This window comes from Vanessa atalanta, chromosome 28 (genome assembly GCF_905147765.1).
Source record: "Vanessa atalanta chromosome 28, ilVanAtal1.2, whole genome shotgun sequence".
Taxonomy (NCBI): Eukaryota; Metazoa; Arthropoda; class Insecta; order Lepidoptera; family Nymphalidae; genus Vanessa; species Vanessa atalanta.
The window spans coordinates 2,625,976-2,644,451 of NC_061898.1; the positions used below are offsets into that span (position 1 = coordinate 2,625,976).

At 37.9% G+C, this 18,476-nt stretch overlaps 1 protein-coding gene across 3 annotated transcripts in view; it reads right to left on the reverse strand.

The window, feature by feature from the left end:
* The window catches only part of LOC125074894 (ATP-citrate synthase), a 53,705-nt gene that overhangs the window by 4,939 nt on the left and 30,290 nt on the right, over positions 1-18,476 (reverse strand). For 2 of the 3 annotated variants that reach the window (XM_047686383.1, XM_047686381.1), the window contains exons 2-17: positions 11,063-11,175; positions 9,086-9,191; positions 7,657-7,842; positions 7,141-7,254; positions 6,734-6,813; positions 6,095-6,353; positions 5,516-5,728; positions 5,059-5,216; positions 4,390-4,552; positions 3,830-3,997; positions 3,563-3,686; positions 2,755-2,852; positions 1,650-1,748; positions 1,015-1,130; positions 520-660; positions 173-312 (exon numbers count right to left, since the gene is read on the reverse strand). In XM_047686383.1, the coding sequence (XP_047542339.1) occupies positions 173-312; positions 520-660; positions 1,015-1,130; positions 1,650-1,748; positions 2,755-2,852; positions 3,563-3,686; positions 3,830-3,997; positions 4,390-4,552; positions 5,059-5,216; positions 5,516-5,728; positions 6,095-6,353; positions 6,734-6,813; positions 7,141-7,254; positions 7,657-7,842; positions 9,086-9,191; positions 11,063-11,112 (2,215 nt within the window). In that variant the 5' untranslated portion in view covers positions 11,113-11,175. Of the gene's footprint in view, positions 1-172; positions 313-515; positions 661-1,014; positions 1,131-1,649; positions 1,749-2,754; positions 2,853-3,562; positions 3,687-3,829; positions 3,998-4,389; positions 4,553-5,058; positions 5,217-5,515; positions 5,729-6,094; positions 6,354-6,733; positions 6,814-7,140; positions 7,255-7,656; positions 7,843-9,085; positions 9,192-11,062; positions 11,176-18,476 lie in introns of all 3 variants that reach the window. The other variant, XM_047686382.1, reaches the window with a different exon arrangement.

Genomic DNA, 18,476 nt, shown 5'->3' on the forward strand with positions numbered 1-18,476 from the left:
ACCAATTCCGATCAAAGGAGGATTAATAAACAAAACATTGGTTCTAAATATCCTATGCGATTTTTTAACAGCTCTGCTTTATCGAGTACTACAAACAGTTCTTGATTCGTATACTTTTTTTTTATAAAAGGTTGGAATAGAGTACACGTATATACGAGGTATGTGGACATACCGGAGCAGGTCCCGATGCACCAGGCGACGAGAGGCTTGGTGATGCGACCGTCGCGGATAGCGCGACACACGTGGTACTCCTCCACTCCCCCCACCTCTCCCAGCAGTACCATCATCTTCACATTGGGATCCGCTTCATATCTTATTGGAAACGAAATATTATTAAACACATGTCATAATTGATGCGTCTTTTCACGTCTTAAATACTCAACCGTTCAACATGAAATTATCATAACACTTGAACCCCCCTCCCCCCCTATTTACACGCAGGCGAAGCCACGAACGGAAACAACTGCATACTATAACTTTATAGCCATAAATAGTCTTATGACGCGTAGTGGTTAGTACCTGAGCAAGTGGTCGATGAAGGTGGTTCCAGGGTAGCGGTCACCACCGATGGCGACACCCTCGTACACGCCGTCAGCTTCCTTCGACAGTATGTTGTTCAGCTCGTTACTCATACCACCCGAACGGGACACATACGCGACGCTGTAACGATATAATAATAATTTTTGTCTATCTGTCTGTATGTTTGTTCCGGCTAATCTGTGAAACGGCTGGACCGATTTTGATGTCACGTCACTGGCAGATAGGTGATGTAATAAGGAGTAACTTAGACTACAACAGCAACCTTTTGTTAAAAACAAAGGTACACGAAGTCGCGGGCACAGATAGTATCTTATATATTCTTACTTATTGTACATAGTGTGTATTTAGATTATATACTTGTATTTTTATTTTTATATGTATTGGATATTTATTTGTTTATTAGTTTTAGATACAGGGATGAATCAATTTCTAACATAACACAGTAAATGGTCTTCGACGGTGGGTGGTACGTACCTGCCAGGACGGTAGAGCTTGCTGTCGATGATGTTATCGATCATACCGGCCGTGTTTCCGATCTTGAAACAGCCCGGTTTGATGCCTCCGACCGTCGCCGGACCGATTATGTTCACCTGCGCGTCATACACACGAATTAACAAGGTGGTTTAGAAGCGTCAATTGCGCGATGGTTTAGGGCCGCCTAGCGCAGTAAAAAGCCGGAGTGTCCCCACTCCTAAGTCAAGTTTTAAGCTTAAATGGAGGGGTATATATGAATATTAGTGATTCCTTATAACGGGGCATTGATACTATTATTATTATACATAGTTACCGTGTCGATATATATAACTTTGAACTTGAATCGACATGACATTATCGGTCGAGATTTGAATTATTCATGACATTAATTGTGGATTCATAAAAAAAATGGTCTTAAAAGTTGTAATCGTAACTCTGGAAGTAATATTAAAGTGGACATAAGTTAAGTGAGTCGTGTTTTTATAATCGAATGTTTATTAATCAAGAACGTTTTGTAGTTCATAATATAGCCGAGCGATTAGCAAATCACATATAAATATACAAGATTATTTTTACTCCTGTTAGTACGTAGCATAAATTTAACTGAATAATTTAAAGTAACGCATTATACTGACCCCCCTCGCGTCAGCCAACTTGACAATCTTCCGCGTCATGTTCTCCGGGATGCCCTCCGCGATGATAACTATGGTGTTGATCTGAGGATGCTGCATCGCCTGAAAGATAAAAGTTAAAACTAAAGTAACAATCTGTTTTTCCGTGTTTCACCATGACGGTGGTGTATATCTGTTGCCGCTAAAAACAAATACTAATAATAAATAAACTGAATAAAATAAATATTTAAGGCAGCTCCCACACAACAAACGTGATATTTTGCCGTTTTTATAGATAGTACGTGCCCTTGCAACCTTGGGTAGTTACACTGGCTCACTCAGCCCTTCAAACCGGAAAACAACAACTCTGGGTGCTGCTGTTTGGTAGTAGAATATCTAGAGTGGGTGGTACCTACCCAGACCGGCTAGTACAAAGCCCTACCACCGCTTAAAATTAGGTTCGTAACCACCTATAGTCTAATCAAACTACAAGAGGGCAAATAAACAACATTCGACATCGAATTCACGCGATATCATTGGTCGAGAGCTTGAATTATTAATCACTTTATAGTATTTGGAAGAAATAGCGTTTTGAACGTCTCATTAGCAGCCCATAAATGTCCCACTGCTGGGATAAAGGCCTCTTCTCCCTTTGAGGAGAAGGTTTGGAGCATATTCCACCACGCTGAACGTCTACGAAACTGTTATCGGAGCTTTGGAAGTAAAATTAAAGTGATTTGTAGTTTAGTGGAATATTGTCGTATCGTATGGATATAATAAAATTGTAGTGTCTGTTTGTAATATTAAAATAACCGCTATTTAGTTAATGCATATGTATGTATACGCGGTACATATACCATTTTTTTTTTCAAGTTTAATCTGTCGTCTGTTTGTTTCGGCTAATCTCTGGAACGGCTGGACCGATTTTGACGGGAATTTCACTGGCAGATAGCTGATATAATAAGGAGTAACTTAGACTACAACAATAACTTTTTTTACAACTTAGAACAGCACAGCACAGACACAGCTTAGAACTTTTGTACAATATAGCCGAGAAACTAGCAAATCGCATGGAATATGTCAGTCTAACATTTGTTTATATTTTCCGACCGGCACCGGGCGTGCGTACCTGCATGGTGCTGTCGTAGGCGGACCTGAGCGACGCGAAGTTGACGAGCACGGTGGCCTCCTGGTGCTTGCGCATCGCCACGTCCATGTCGCTGAACACTGCGGACGGCACACACAGACTATATATGTCGTGTAAGTTATTCGTAAAAGCTAAACGACTGCATATGTCCTCCTGCTGGGTTAACCCTCCTCCCATTTAAGATTTTATTCGGATTTCACTACACTGATCCACTGCTCGTTGGTGGATTTTCACATGCGACAGATTTTTATTCGACATGTGCAGGTTCTCAGGATGTTTTGACAGTGAAAAATTTGACAGGATTTTAATTCAAATTACTTTACAAGATTAACGTACCACTCGTGGCTGCACTAGACAATCTTGTAAATTAATCTTATGAATTAAAAAAAATATATGTGTATGATTATTTTGAAATGATTATACTTTTTTTAATTTTTTTAATTTTCTATTGCACGTATAAGCACGATCCTGCACTTCCTACGGCACCTGCCTCGTGTGTTAAAGACTGATAAAGAGGTTGCTTGGTTTTTTTTTTTATATATATATATATATATATAATAAACATAGGCTAACGAGCAAATAGGTCACCTTATGATAAGTGGTTACCATCGTCAATAGACATTGATACTGTGAGAATTATTAAGCACTTCTTACATCACCAATGCGCCCCAACCTTGGGTACTAAGCTGTTATGTCCCTTGTGCTCGAAGTAAGATTCTAGAGTCACAAGCCTCTTGTACGATATAAATATTTTATGTCGTTGAATAAAGCTTTAAATAAATAATCATACCTGGTATGAAGACCTCCTTGTTCCCGAAGTAGTATTTCTGCTTGTGGTCAGCCGTGAAGGGGTACACGATGGCCACCACGGACGGCTCCGAGCGACGGCAGATGTAGTCGAAGTCCAGCATACCCTGAAAACATTAAATATAATTTAAGAACGCAGTCAATTTACAAGCACTTTTGAACGTAAAGTTACCTCCAGTTTGTAATATAGATTCTACCGAAACGAACCGGCAATCCAGCCAATAATTGTATTCATATTAATGAGCATTACCTGTATGGCTCGGTTTTGCATGCCCCACACGATGGCCTTCGTGCGGTCGCTGAAGAGCGCCCGTGCGGTCGAAAGCTGCTGGCCCAGGTCCAGCCGGGTGGGCGCCGACGAGCACGCCAGGTCCAGTAATGCGTCCGTGAGCACGGGCAAGTCCACCTTGCTTGGCGGCTGCGGATAGGAATAATATACATAAGTCGGGATTGAAAAACTTTAAAAAATATATAAATACGGTTTTTTTCTTTCAATCAGGGGCAGCTGCTTAGATGTGTGCGTGCGTGTGTGTGTGGGGGGGGGCGTGTGTGTCGGCGGGCTCACCGGGGACCCCGGCTTGGGCAGCTGCTTAGATGTGTGCGTGCGTGTGTGTGTGGGGGGGGGGCGTGTGTGTCGGCGGGCTCACCGGGGGCTCCGGCTTGGGCAGCTGCTTAGATGTGTGCGTGCGTGTGTGTGTGTGGGGGGGGCGTGTGTGTCGGCGGGCTCACCAGGGACCCCGGCTTGGGCAGCTGCTTAGATGTGTGCGTGCGTGTGTGTGTGGGGGGGGGCGTGTGTGTCGGCGGGCTCACCGGGGGCTCCGGCTTGGGCAGCTGCTTGGGCGCGTAGTCGAGCTGGTGGTCGGGCGGGATGGGCGCGTGTCCGAGCGCGAGGCGCACGATGGCCGTCATGTTGCTCTCGGGGCCGAACACGTACATGGGGATGCGGAGCCGGTGACCGACCTCACGCATTTGTCTGGAAACATTCGTTATACATTGATTAATTTGTTCTCAGAGTCTCATTTAATAGGATAACGTACGTGGAACTCCTTCATTTTTATAAATCAATTAAAAATATTTCTTTAGTAATACTAAAACTTTTTTTTGTTTCATAATCAAGTCGAACAAGTCGAAAACAAATGAAATATTTTAATATATATCTGTTTATGCAAGAATTTTCATAAAAAAAAAAATCTAAGCCCTTTTTTGCTGGGTAGACATTGGTGGTAAGGCTTCGTCCTGGTTAAGTACGATCGACTTGTGTCGTATTTAAATACATTGTTATTGAATGTTATGCTGACCCTACCTATTTACGTACTTTAATTTATCTGCAATCATATTTCATCAAAATTGCGAAGACTCATGGTATATTGGCGATGTATGGAATGGATATTATTTATTACAGTTTTCAGGTGGAAGTTGGCCCAATTTGTGCCAGTCTACATAATGTTAAATAAATCAATTAAAGGCGGACTTAGTCACCTGAGCCCTTCCTGGTAGTTGGGACCACCTCTTCTTACGAATATGGTGACGTTGTACTGCAGCAGAGCGTCCTTGTAAGTCTCGATCGCCGTGATGATACCACGGAATGTGTCAGCTACGTTCGTGAAGTTCGCTATACCGCCGCCGATGATCAGCACCTACATATAGAAATATATGTGAAGTTTGTTACAATTGTCTTAATGCCACGAATTATTACATACATATAGAGATAGTTCTCTTGACTGATTTCAGGCAAGCTATCCTAAAGAAAGGCTAACGGAATAAAGTGCAAAGGTGTTTACTCCCTATATGTAAAAATTGCGTCGGCGTCGGCGTAACATATAATAAAAAGAAACGCTTATATTTTAAATACAGTAATAACTTACTGAAAATATACCACTTGGAACGCAAATCTCAGTGAGACTATCAGAATATAAGTTCAAGTAGTGTCGCATACCTTCCCCTTGGGATGCTTGTCGCGGCACATGAGGCTGAAGATGGTCTTGGCGTAGTCGGCGGTCTGGCTCTCGGTGGGCGCGCCGGAGTACTCCCCGTAGTTGGCGAGCTCGGCGGACGCGCCCAGCGCGCACACGGTGTCCGTGTACACCACGGACGCGCCCCCCCCGGCCACCATCGTCCACACGCGCCCCGCCTTGTTCAGCACCGTCAGCTGCGGCCCGAGAAACATTTTCACACAGTTAATTTATAACTACAGCCTTTTGATTATTTTTAGCATTGTGAAAGTGTTAAAGGATGGTCTATTGACTAAGTTCTGTGACCTTAACGTCATTGTCGATATGTTTTTTTTTTATTATATTCAAAATAGGTATACAGGTATAATAGGTAGGCAGGCTGACAAATGAGCCACCTGATGATGAGTGATCACCACCACCTGTAGGCATTGGCATCGTCAGTACGCCACCTACCTTGGGAACTAGATGTTGTGATCCTTGTGTCTGAAGTTAGACTGGGTGATTTACTGATCTGCAGGAGTGCTTGGCGGTAGAATATATGACCGAGTAAGTGTATGTCTCACCTTAAGACTGGCCCCACTCTTGGCGTCCAGGTCCGCGATGTGGGCCTCCTCGGGATACGCGTCCCGACCGAAGGGCGGCGGGAAGGTGATCTCGCCCCAGTTCTTGGCGCAGATGAAGTCCGCGGTCTGGTCCAGCTTGGCGGCCAAGTCGAGCAGGTATACGCGCTCGTTGGTGATCACTATTGGATTTATCTCCATGTACGTGAAGTATAAATCTACGAACACCCGGTATAAGGATAGGATGAACGTTGTCAAAATCCTGAAAGAATCAAAAGAACACGTGAATTAAAACGATGTCGGATTGCTGTTTTCAGGACACTTTTTAAACAAATTGTGAGCCAATTATTTTAAAGTTACTTAAACAAAAATAAATGTACAAAAGCTTAGTCTCTTTTTAATAGAATCTATTGAAAAAATCCTAAATAAACATTACTGATACTTGAAAAATTTTTTGTTAAGCATGTCTTCAAAAATTCTACATTTGAGTGTGAATTGAACGGTGTTTTACCCATAAAAATGAGTTTTAAGTTATTTTTGTAAACACTAACTCCACGAACCGATCATTTTATCGAAGAGAAGAAGTTTTTAAATAAGATTATTTACAAAATAAGCACAAACACATGTAGGACACACACATACCTTTTCGTGGTGGTCGATTTGACGTTCTTCAAAAGAACGCGGTCAATTTCCTCGCCAGTCGGGAACGTGTCCACTGGTACCTGAAAATAAACCCGTTGTTAGTATTATGTAATATTCGTTTGTGTGTGCGTGTGTGTGGGTCTAAATACAGGTGTAGGGTCAGAACTTCTTGATATAAAAACGTAAATGGTAGAACCAGTAGGTTTACTGACTTCACCCGTGAGTTGAACCCAAGACCTCGTGATCTGATCTCCAAGATTGCATACTAGTTACCTAGCCGCCGAGGCAGACAAAATTATATAGTGATACACGCGTGAGTCGCTCTTCCGTGCGTACGTATGTCATGCATGTGTATGTGAAACGCGGGTGCGTGTGTCTGCGTGCGCGTGCCACTCAGTGCCACTCACGTCGAGTCTGATGGCGAGCGCGTCCACGTCTCCCACGTCGACGCCACCTTGGTGGTGGAACAGGATGGTGTCGGAGCGACGCCCCGACTGGATGCACAGGTACATCTCCTCGTTCTGGAACATAATTTTTATATGATAAAACAAAACATACTTCATTTAAATAGATTCTTATGAGAACTTTACCATAATAATTTAATTGCTTTTAAAATAACCTAGACTTTGTACTGTGTATTGTAAAAAAAAATAATGTCTCTTGGACCAACATCTCAATCTAATCGGTAAATTAAAAAAAATGTAATTTATGCAAATTACATGTTTTTCTAAAATATTTAGTTATATTTCAAAGGAAACTGGATTATTTTTTTTATCTATAATTCAAACAATAACTTGAAAATTTATTACAACTGCTTCACAATTTTGATGTTTGTCTGGTATGAAGCCGCAATCGTTGTCAAGATTAACGTGCCTTACCACTGAATCACCTAGGCTATGATGATGCATGAAGTTTTCACTCACCGACTCATGTTTCACGAAGGGTTCGACGACGAAACGTCTAAGTTTCCCGGAAGCCGCGCCGACCGCCTGTTCCTTGCCGCTGTGGTCGGAGAGCCAACGCCTCACCTCCGCGGCCGTTTTGTTCACACCGACCAGACCGAGCTTACCACGACGCTTGATCAGCTGATCGGGTTTGACCACTAATTGCTGAAAATATATATTGAGTTTATTTTAACAACTCCTGTGATTATAGCCCGTATAGTTTATTCCAATGGAAGCAGGAAAAAAGATAAACAAACTTTAGATTTAAGTATTTTATGTGATCTGCTAATAACTCAGCTGTGTTGTGCACTGCTAAGCGTTTATGATTAATATATCTTTATTCATAATACAACACTATTACACTTAACTACTTATATCCACTTCAAAATTTTTCGACTTTTTCGAGTTTCGTCGACGTTTAAAACGCAATTTTTTCGCAAATCCATAGTGAATATCACAGATTAATCAAGCTCTCGACCAATGATATCGTGTTTGTTTGGTTTTTTCCTATTATGGTTGGAATAGAGTATACATAAGTAACCTTTGGACAAAAACTAACATTTAAGAAGCGAAAAAAAAAACTTAATACAATAGGCTTATTCTGTTTTATTTTCCGTGTCAATTATTTTGTTCGTTTCTTTTTTTTTTTTGTATTTGTCTATTTGTTTTTTCTCTCATTGTATCAACCCTTATAATAACGATTATTAATGTTTGTTTTATTTGATATGATGACGTCGACGCCACTCTGTCTAATGTTCGTTTGTAAAACATTATTCATTAAAAAAACTCGAAAAAGGATCTTCAAAAAGTTTGGCTGAATGTATGCTTTAAATTAGTAGAATCAACTGTTTATAAAAAAAATCATTCAACGCAAAAATAACTATTCAAGTCGGATAAGTAGCTCTTGAGATTATGTCGTGTAACTTTATAATGCACAAACGACCCGACCCGGCTTCGCACGCTTGCATTTTGTTACTAAGGAAAACTATTTGTAGGCGTTATAGTTTCTGAGATGTCGTGATTAATGTAGCATAAGTTACTTCTTATTACGTCAGCTATCTGCCAGTGAAAGTCTCGTCAAAATCCAGCGGTGCAAGAGATTAGCCGGAACAAACAGACACACAGACAAAAATAGAAAAAAAGTTATTTCGGTATATATACCGTGCATACGTATATATTTAGTAAAAAGCGGTTATTTTAATATTACAAACAGACACTCGAATTTTATTAAATGTATACAGATTTAGATTATATGATAAAATACTTCACATCCTACATTATTCAAGAATAATGTAACATTCATTTTGATTCATAGTAACTGAAATTGATTTGTACAGTTTCGACAAATTCTTTAAGGGATGGGAAATGGGGATGTTTCCCGTGTATAGTAAGTGTACATATAGCTTACCTCCTTGCTCAGCCACGGGTTCTTGCCGAGCTCATCCTCCCATACAGTGCCCTGTTCGAACACCGCGAACCTGCATGGCACCAGAGCTGTTCCGGAAGCTATGTGCCTGGAAAAAATAAAAATATATTTTTTATATTGTATAGGTATGCGGGCGAGCCCATGTGCCACCTGATGGTAAGCGGTCACCACCGCCCATCAACAATGGCACATGGGACATACCATCTTAGTTGTCAAGGTTAATGGCGTATTTAATTAAAATTAAAAATACATACATAAGCACAAAACGCAAGTGTATAAACAGTTATAAAGAGTACGCAATCGACCCGTACTATCAACTGATACTGTATTGATTGTCTCGGTAGGTAGATTTTTGTGCAAGTCCGTCTGGGTAGGTACCACCCACAACAGATATTCTACCTCCAAACATCAGTACTCTGTATTGTTGTGTTCCGCTTTGAAGAGTGAGTGAGCCAGTGTAAATACAAGGGAATAATCTTAGTTGCCAATGCCCAGGGTATGGGCATTGGCGATGTAGGGTATAGTAAATATTTCAGACAGCGCCATTGTCTATGGTGGTGACCACTTACCATCAGGTAGCACATTCGCCTGTCCGCCTACTTATGTCATTAAAAAAAAAGAATATTATAACCTAAATCGTAATAAATTCGATTTGAAATATTTGTTCAGAGCGTGTCAAAGGGTTGTGCCCAAAAATTGTCATATCCACGAGGAATTTAGAATTAAAAGTGCCACGCAAGCAATACCGAAGGACCGAGGTTGTTATTTAATAGATCACTTTCCTCTCTGTGTCTATCTGATTTAAGTATTTACCAGAGATAAGATTGTAAGTACCGTTAGCAGATTAAGAATTATTTTCTTCTGATTTTCCTTAAATATATTTTTTATCAAATCGTTCTATTTTCTTGTGTTATCTATCGCTCCATTGAGGAAAAAAAAACAACTGAAAATTAGACTTAAAAACAATTTCAATTTACATATAATGTTTGGTTTTAGTTTCTTAGTTTTTTTTGGTTGTAGAATTAATTATTATTATCAAAAAGGGAAATAAATCTTGATACTTGATTATAGGACGTTTGATCAAATGTTTAAACCTGAAGGGAGCGTTGTACGTCGGATTATGTCTGTGGATGGTGGTAGTGATGATGACAATAATTATAAGGGTGATGATGACGGTAAAGGGTGGTGGTGGTGATGGTGAAGGCGCTGTTGGTAATGATTATGACTATTACAAACATGAGGAGAGATGGTGACGATAATGATTGTGATGGTGGCGATGATGATGGTGATAGTCACGATGGCAATCATAAGGATAAAGGTGATGGTGACGGTGGTTTTGACGGTGCTGGTGGTGATAATAATGAGGATTATAAGCATGAAGCGCGATGGTGACGATGGTGATGATGATGACGATAAGGATGGTGGTGAGGGTGATGATGATGATTGGCTTTGCATTGAGGTAAGGTAAGGCTTATCTTCATCATATGTGTGCATCAGGCCGACATCGGTATACACACATATGTCGGTACTTTTATACATATTACTGTAAACATAATGTAACGTATACTCTATTCCAATCATAACAGGAAAAAAGCCAAACAAACAACATTTGACAGCAAATTGACGCGATATCATTGGTCAAGAGCTTGATTCATTTCTGATATTCACTATGGATTTGCGAAAAAATCGCCGTCGTAAAAATTAAACGTCGACGAAACTTAAAAATTATAGTAATTTTAGAAGTAAAATTAAACTGTATGTGTACAGTGGATATAACTAGTTAAGTGTAGTGTTGTATTATAAATAAAGATATATTTATCATAAACTCTTAGTAGTGCACAATACAGCTGAGCTAAAGAGTAACTCTAAGGTTTGTTTATCTTTTTTTCTACTTATATTGGAATGGGCTATGGTTTTTTATGAGTCTATGTTTCAATTACTTTTGATAATAAAATTTACCTGTTTATTAGATCCTTGCCAGTGGCCTCATAAATAGCCTTCGAAGACATGTTGTTTTAGTATTCGTAACTATTTGCGCTGGCTCCGCGTCATAGAGCTTTTGTCTTGTTATTCTGGAACAAAAAAAAAAACAATTAAATATTATATGAAATTGAGTTATCTGTACTAATATTGTTTTGTCGAGTTTGTTTGGTTGGAAACGCCAATCTCAGGAACTACTGGTCCGATTTACAAAACGGGGAGAAATTATTCCGTTTGCGAGTTAATTTCGTAAATCATGTACGACGGGATCTTTGATATAGCCGAGCGAAGTCGGGACGAGAAGCTAGTTGACCTTCGTTGTGTATACACTTATTAAAAGATAAATAATATAACAATAAAAGGAGTAGCCGTCTATTCAGGGCCGGACCGTAAGTTTAGGGGTAGTAGCACTACTTAGGGGCCCATCTAAGACATATCTGAACGTAGACTTGAATTAAATTAATTGAATGGGTTTGATTAATTGCAGGACTCGCAGGGCTGCAAACCAATCTGTTTAATTTAATAAAGTTATGGATTCTTTCGCATTATCGTCTATTTTTCCCTTTATCTTGACTTAGCTTGAATCCACGGGCCTTGGGCTTAAGCCCAATAAGCCACATGGTAGATCCGACCCTGAGTCTATTCCAATATTGGGTCTGGGTCTGCGATATACGTATCTAATGTGGCAGATTTTGGAACGAAGTTCTTATACGCAGTTTATAGTAAAGTGAACTGGCAGAAATCGTCACCTAAGAGAAAAGAGTTACGCCATCCACGCGACATTTCCCTCTCTTTCCTTTCAATCTCTCGGTCTCTTTCTATAAACTTTTATTCAATACTAGCTGAACCTGCGGCTTTAGCCGCTCGAAATTAATAAAACACAAAATTCCAAGACCTGTTTTACAACCTTAGGGGTAGAGTTTGGTAAATCTTAGCGTATGTCTACACCCTATAAGGAACCTACCTGCCAAATATCTAGTTTGTAGGCGTTATTTTTTCTGAGATTTCGTGATTAATCAGCGAGAAGTATTTAGCTTTTAGAAAAAGATTATTTAAACTATTTTTTGGTTTTGTTGTTATTCATTTAAAATAATATTTTTTGTGATTTATTTTCGTCTGATATTTAATATATAATATTTTTATAGCGAAGGCAAATCTGTTCCAACTAGATTTACTATATTTTAGTATCCTCGCGGTGTTTGCCTTCCCGCCAAAAATGACATTTCTAAACGCAAATTAGAATTAGGAAAATTCAATAGAGTTTGTGGTTTGAAGCCGCAAACTTCCGTTGAGATTCGATTTAAATTTAGAATATCGATGTGACAAGCGTGATTTCATATTCTAGAACAAAATTAAAAAAAAAATAAGAACGATATTATTTATCATTTTATTTTTTAGACTCGTCGGACTTCTCGGTATAAAATCCTGGCAACACCGATGACGAAAGGTCGCGAGTTCTTGTCACTATCCAAAAAATAACAATTTTATAATATATATTATCAATCAATCAATATATTTGTATGCTAATGTTAAAATTAATCACATAATATATTGGATAGGAGGGGGCCCAGTGATTAGAACGCTTGCATTGGAAACGATGACTGCGGGTTCAAACGCCACTCAAGCACTATTGAATTTTCATATGTTTGAATTAATTTGTGTTTATAATGCATCTCGTGCTCGGCGGTGAAGATAAACCTCGTGAGGAAAATACGCATGTGTTAAATTTACCACATGTGGAATTAGCTCCAAGTCTTCTCCCCAATGGGAGATCTCTTAGGCCCAGCCGTGAGATATTTACAGCGGTTGTTGTACTTTTATTTTTAATTGTATTCATTCACAAAAAGAGCCGAGATGACCCAGTGGTTAGAACGCGGGCATCTTAACCCATGATTTCGTTTTTAAGCCCAGGCAAGCACCACTGAATTTCATGTGCTTAATTAGTGCTTATAATTCATCTCGTGTTCGGCGGTGAAGGAAAACATCGTGAGGAAACCTGTATGTGTCTAATTTTAACGAAATTCTGCCACATGTGCATTCCACCAACCCGCATTGGAGCAGCGTGGTGTAATATGCTCCCAACCTTCTCTTCAAAGGGAGAGGAGGCCTTAGCTCACTGGGAAAATTACAGGCTGCTAAAATTCACAAAAATTATAAAGTAATCCTAAAAATAAAATTAATTCTCATTCCCTTGTCATTGTAAAACATAATAATAATTATAATTAAATATGAAAATGATACATCATATTTTTAATCTACGAATATTTACAAATCTTCAAAGATTTTAATAAAATAAACTATCTATAATTCAGAAAATTGAAATTTGAATGTGGAACGCGGCGCGACTCGATCGACGGAGCCTTGTGATTGGCCGAGAGCGATGGTGTGGTATCGCGTGATCACTGATCACCGTTCTCAAGCCGCGTCATTTTGTGCTAAGGACACCACAACATTATACCGAATACCATATCACATTTTTTTGACAAGACTTTAATTTAAAACTTTTACATTCCAATGTTAAATTTTACTAATTACGTTTTTAGAAATAGACTTTTGTAAGTAGTTAATAATTAATTTGCGTTAATTAGAACTTGAATAAAAATATAATAATAAGTTTATCTTTGTTTCCGTATTTTATTGCAGGAGATAAAATGTGTACGCGTATATCATTATTCAGCCTAAAAAGTATTTTTGTTTTTTGTACTTTTTAATATATTTATAATTAAGTATGGAATCGCTAAAAACAGGTTGTTGTGATTGGTCGATTTAATATGGTATGATATCGCGTGAGCTGTCTGTCGTCTTAATGGCGCGTTATTTAATTTTGTTTTCGCTGTGATTACTGAGTTTTTATTAATATTATTATTATAAAAACATTGCTCAATAATATTATACATTTGTTCAACGCGTTCCGGCTTTATTATTTAAATACTTATATGATAATTTCATTGATTCAAAAATACGTCTAGGTTATGTGGTCTTTGCCTGAGAGTGGGAAGTTATACCAATGTTAGTTAAGCAACAGTTTATTACCTAAATGATATATCTTGGACTACAATTGGAGGAAGTCATTTAATGTCGAATATAAATTAATACAATGGTTCCGCCGTTCTAGTGTCAACAAACATCCAAAAAACGAAGTGTGGCGGTGCCTTTACATCGTAATCCATTCGCATGTCTTAACATAAAAAAGCGGACTTTGCTATTTAATAAAGGATTTCGATAGCGCGTTTTCACGTTTTATATTAATGAGTTATAAAAAAAAAAACATTCTTATTTTTAAATTTCGAAAACATTCAGACATGCAGCGTTAATTTTGAAATTCAAATTTCGATAACTGTAAAGATATTTATAGACTGCAATAAAGGCTGATTAAACAATTTAATCTACGAAAATATTTTAAATATAGAATTACGGGTTAGAATTTGTGAATGTTGTGTTTTGTTCCAAGAATAATGAATTGCACGTCTGTGATATTTTCGTTTTTTTGTTTTTTAATAATGTAAAACATTTTATTTAAATAAATAAACGAAATATCACTATCGAAATTTTTATCGAGTTAGTGTCGTAAACTTTAATAAAGAATTGACATAATAATAATTTTCAACGAAAATATTTTATGAAATGAGATAGCACATTGGGGAGACGTTAACCTTAACCGATGATTGCCGGTTCAAAAATTTTAGCGCTCAATGTAATTCAGGCCTTTGATGGCGCTTAGTAGTCATAAGTTTGGTTTTATGATGAACCCACCTGACGGTAAGTGGTCAACTGGTGACGTTAAAACATTATTTACATCTCCAAACTGATTCTAAGACCAAACTTGTAATCTAAATAATATTATAAATGTGGAAGAAATTTTATCTGACTGTTTGTTACGCTTTTACGTCTTAACTACTGAACCGATCATCATGAAATCACCCATAAAAGTTGTAAAACAATAATAACACGAGACAAAAAAATGATCTATATTAATAATTTCGTACAATAGACAATTAAATAATAATGATTGTTTTAGTCGATAACATATATCCCGCAAAATTCGTATAATCGATATGTTTCGTTACTAAATCCATGAAATTCAATGACATGACAGTTCAACGGGCGGCCATGTTTGACGCTTACGGGTGCGTTCAGTAATTTAATTTTTTCGTTTGTTCTATTTATTTCACCCGAGCGAAGCCGGGTTTTGCATCTAGTAGATAATAATTTCGTTATCAAAAACAAATAATATATAAAGTAAACAATGAATCACGGTGAGCGTGATAATTGATAACCGATTCAATATTAAATATATTTATACCATATCGCTCATAAGGCGAGACGTCCCAGTGATAGCCGAAGGTAGTGAGTTCAAAATTGAGCAAGCACCACTAAAGATTACATATGCTTAAATTCTGATTATAATTCTTCGTATACCCGGAAAACGTTGTGAGAAAACTTCATATGTTGAATGAATCTCCTGATGATGAAGAGGATTTCGAAAAAATCAAGATTCAAGACGTGTCCGGACAACAAAACAAATACCTCCCAAGGGGGGATGGACACCTGACGATCGAAACTAATCGACAGAGTTCAAATAATAATGGAAAGTCCCGCTCAAAATAAGTAAAATTGGGACATGTCCAATTAAGCGGTACCTACGTGATCCGCTTATAGGTATACATCCGCGAGGTACACCTGGCTTCGCTACTAACAGTCAAGATCACGGGCGAGTGAAGGTCAAACGCCTCCACAGACCACGCCGCTGAGGACCGTTGACCCAGTTTAAGTCGCCGATAATTTAAGTTCATTTTGTTAAGCTATTTTTAACGCTCTTAACTCAAATTTGACCTTTTAGATACTTCGTATTCGTACTTCGATAAGAAAATCATACAGCAGACAAATAAGTTCGCAAAATTAATTTTGTTCTTTTTTTTTAAAGAGATGTTACATAAGCAGCCCGTAAATGTCCCACTGCTGGGATAAAGGCCTCCTCTCCCTTTGAGGAGAAGGTTTGGAGCATATTCCACCACGCTGCTTCAATGCGGGTTGGCGGAATACACATGTGGCAGAATTTCGTTGAAATTAGACACATGCAGGTTTCCTCACGATGTTTTCCTTCACCGCCGAGCACGAGATGAATTATAAACACAAATTAAGCACATGAAATTTCAGTGGTGCCTGCCTGGGTTTGAACCCGAAATCATCGGTTAAGATGCTCTCGTTCTAACCACTGGGCCATCTCGGCTGATGTAGCAATGTCCCTAAATTATTAAGGAATTACTAATTTCCTGTTTACACCTCCTTTTAAGCTTATCTACTTGTATTAGAAGTGGGGACGGCAATAGCCCAAGGGGTCAAGACCGATCTCACGATTTTTTTTGTACATCGCTAGGCCCGTAAACCATTGACGCTTCATTATTACAACTTTAAAATAAAAAAATACTGTTTTTTTTTGTTTGTTAAAGTAGTGAATGAGACGTTTTTGTAATGCCTAACTAAAAAAAAAAAAACCGATCACATTTTTGTACATTTACATATCGAATATAGTATACAAAAGTAAAGTTCACGCCAATTATAATTTAAATAAAAATTAAAAAATATAAAATACCACGTTGCTACTGAGACAATTGTTTGTGACGTCATAATATATAAAGTACCTCAATATTATAAGCGTAATCATTAGAATCTGTCTGTCATTGCGTCACGTCGACAGATTTAGCACCGTACAATCATGTACTTACGCACTGATAGGATCAGTACTCAGTAAAAAAAGAGATTTTATATCACTATATAGATACTAATTAAAAAAATATAAATCGAAGCTTCTAGAACATTTCGTTTCGAATGCACTTAAAATACAGTCAGGAATCAGGGAACGAAATATAATCATTTATATCGGTTTCCGATACCATTCCGATTCGAACTTCGATTACGCATCGAAATTAATAATACAAGAAATAAGAATAAACTTGTAACCCCTACTTTCCGTTTGCATACGGTACGGAGAACGTTTTTGGGCAATGGTATACGCATATATAATAGGATACCGGGAAATGTAACCAATTTACCATTTACGAAATTTAAAAAGTTTATCAAGACTAAATTAATAAATAAGTCTTACTATTCCTTAAAAGAGAACTTTTTAGAAAAAAACGCCTGGACATAGGCCCGGGTTCCATCACAGGACACTAATTATTGTTTTTAAATTTAAATTAAAAACAGAATTGTAAATATGTTTATTTGAAAAGAGCAACTAGTTTCTTGTCGTTTCTTCTCGCTGGAGGCTGCTTTCCGATACGATGGTAGTATTTAAATATCGACGATTAAAAAACGCTTCATTGTGAAGTTTACTTGAATAAAATTGATTTGATTTGGTTTGATTTGGTTTGATTTAAAAGACTAGACTAGATATTTGTTTTAGTAAACTGGGCAGCGATTACGTTGAAATTCGGCTACGATGAATCAAATCAAATCATATATTTTTTTATTTAATATAGAAAAAATCGGAAAAGAAAATGACCTATATACCTGAGAAGAACCGGCGAAAGAAACTCGACGGGTTTTTTTGTTGACAATTTATATTTTTTCATTAACAGCCTGTAAATTTCCCACTGCTGGGCTAAGGCCTCCTCTTAGAAATTAGACACATGCAGGTTTCCTCGCGATGTCTTCCTTCACCGCCGAGCACGAGAAGAATTATAAACACAACTTAAGCACGTGAAAATTCAGCGGTGCTTGCCTGGGTTTGAATCCGAAATCATCGGTTAAGATGCACGCGTTCTAACCACTGGGCCATCTCGGCCAATTTATGTTTATTTACATAAATATCAAAAATAAATAGACAGGATGAGATCGTTTAATTCCCGAGGTGTTCTATCACAAGAGTTCTTTAATATTTTTTTACAAATGGCAACAGAGGCATTTTGAACGCTCTATGGGAAAATCCAATTTTTTACCTTTTGTACGAAGTTTTTATTAACTTTGGACAATGTATCTCAAACATTGATTTCGTTTTTATGGTGTTAAATGTAAATCTTACATTTTTTAATTTAAAATCATAATATTTACTCTTTTGAAAGGTCAACAAACTATAATTGCTCGTTAGAACGACCTTCGCGTGGTCGTGATCTTCGCTTACTTCATGGCGTTATATAATCTAATATAATCCGTGTGCCCGCGACTTCTTGCGCTTTTGAATTTAAGTTACTTGGACATTGCAGCGTAACTTTATTTTTATTTTATATATAATTCTAAAATAAAAGTTACTGCTTATTACATCAGCTATCTGCCAGTGAAAGTCACGTCAATATCGGTCCAGCAGTTCCAGAGATGAGCCGGAAAAACAGACAGACAAAAATTTAAAAAAATGTTATTTTTGTACATGTGCCGTCTATTCATATGCATTTAA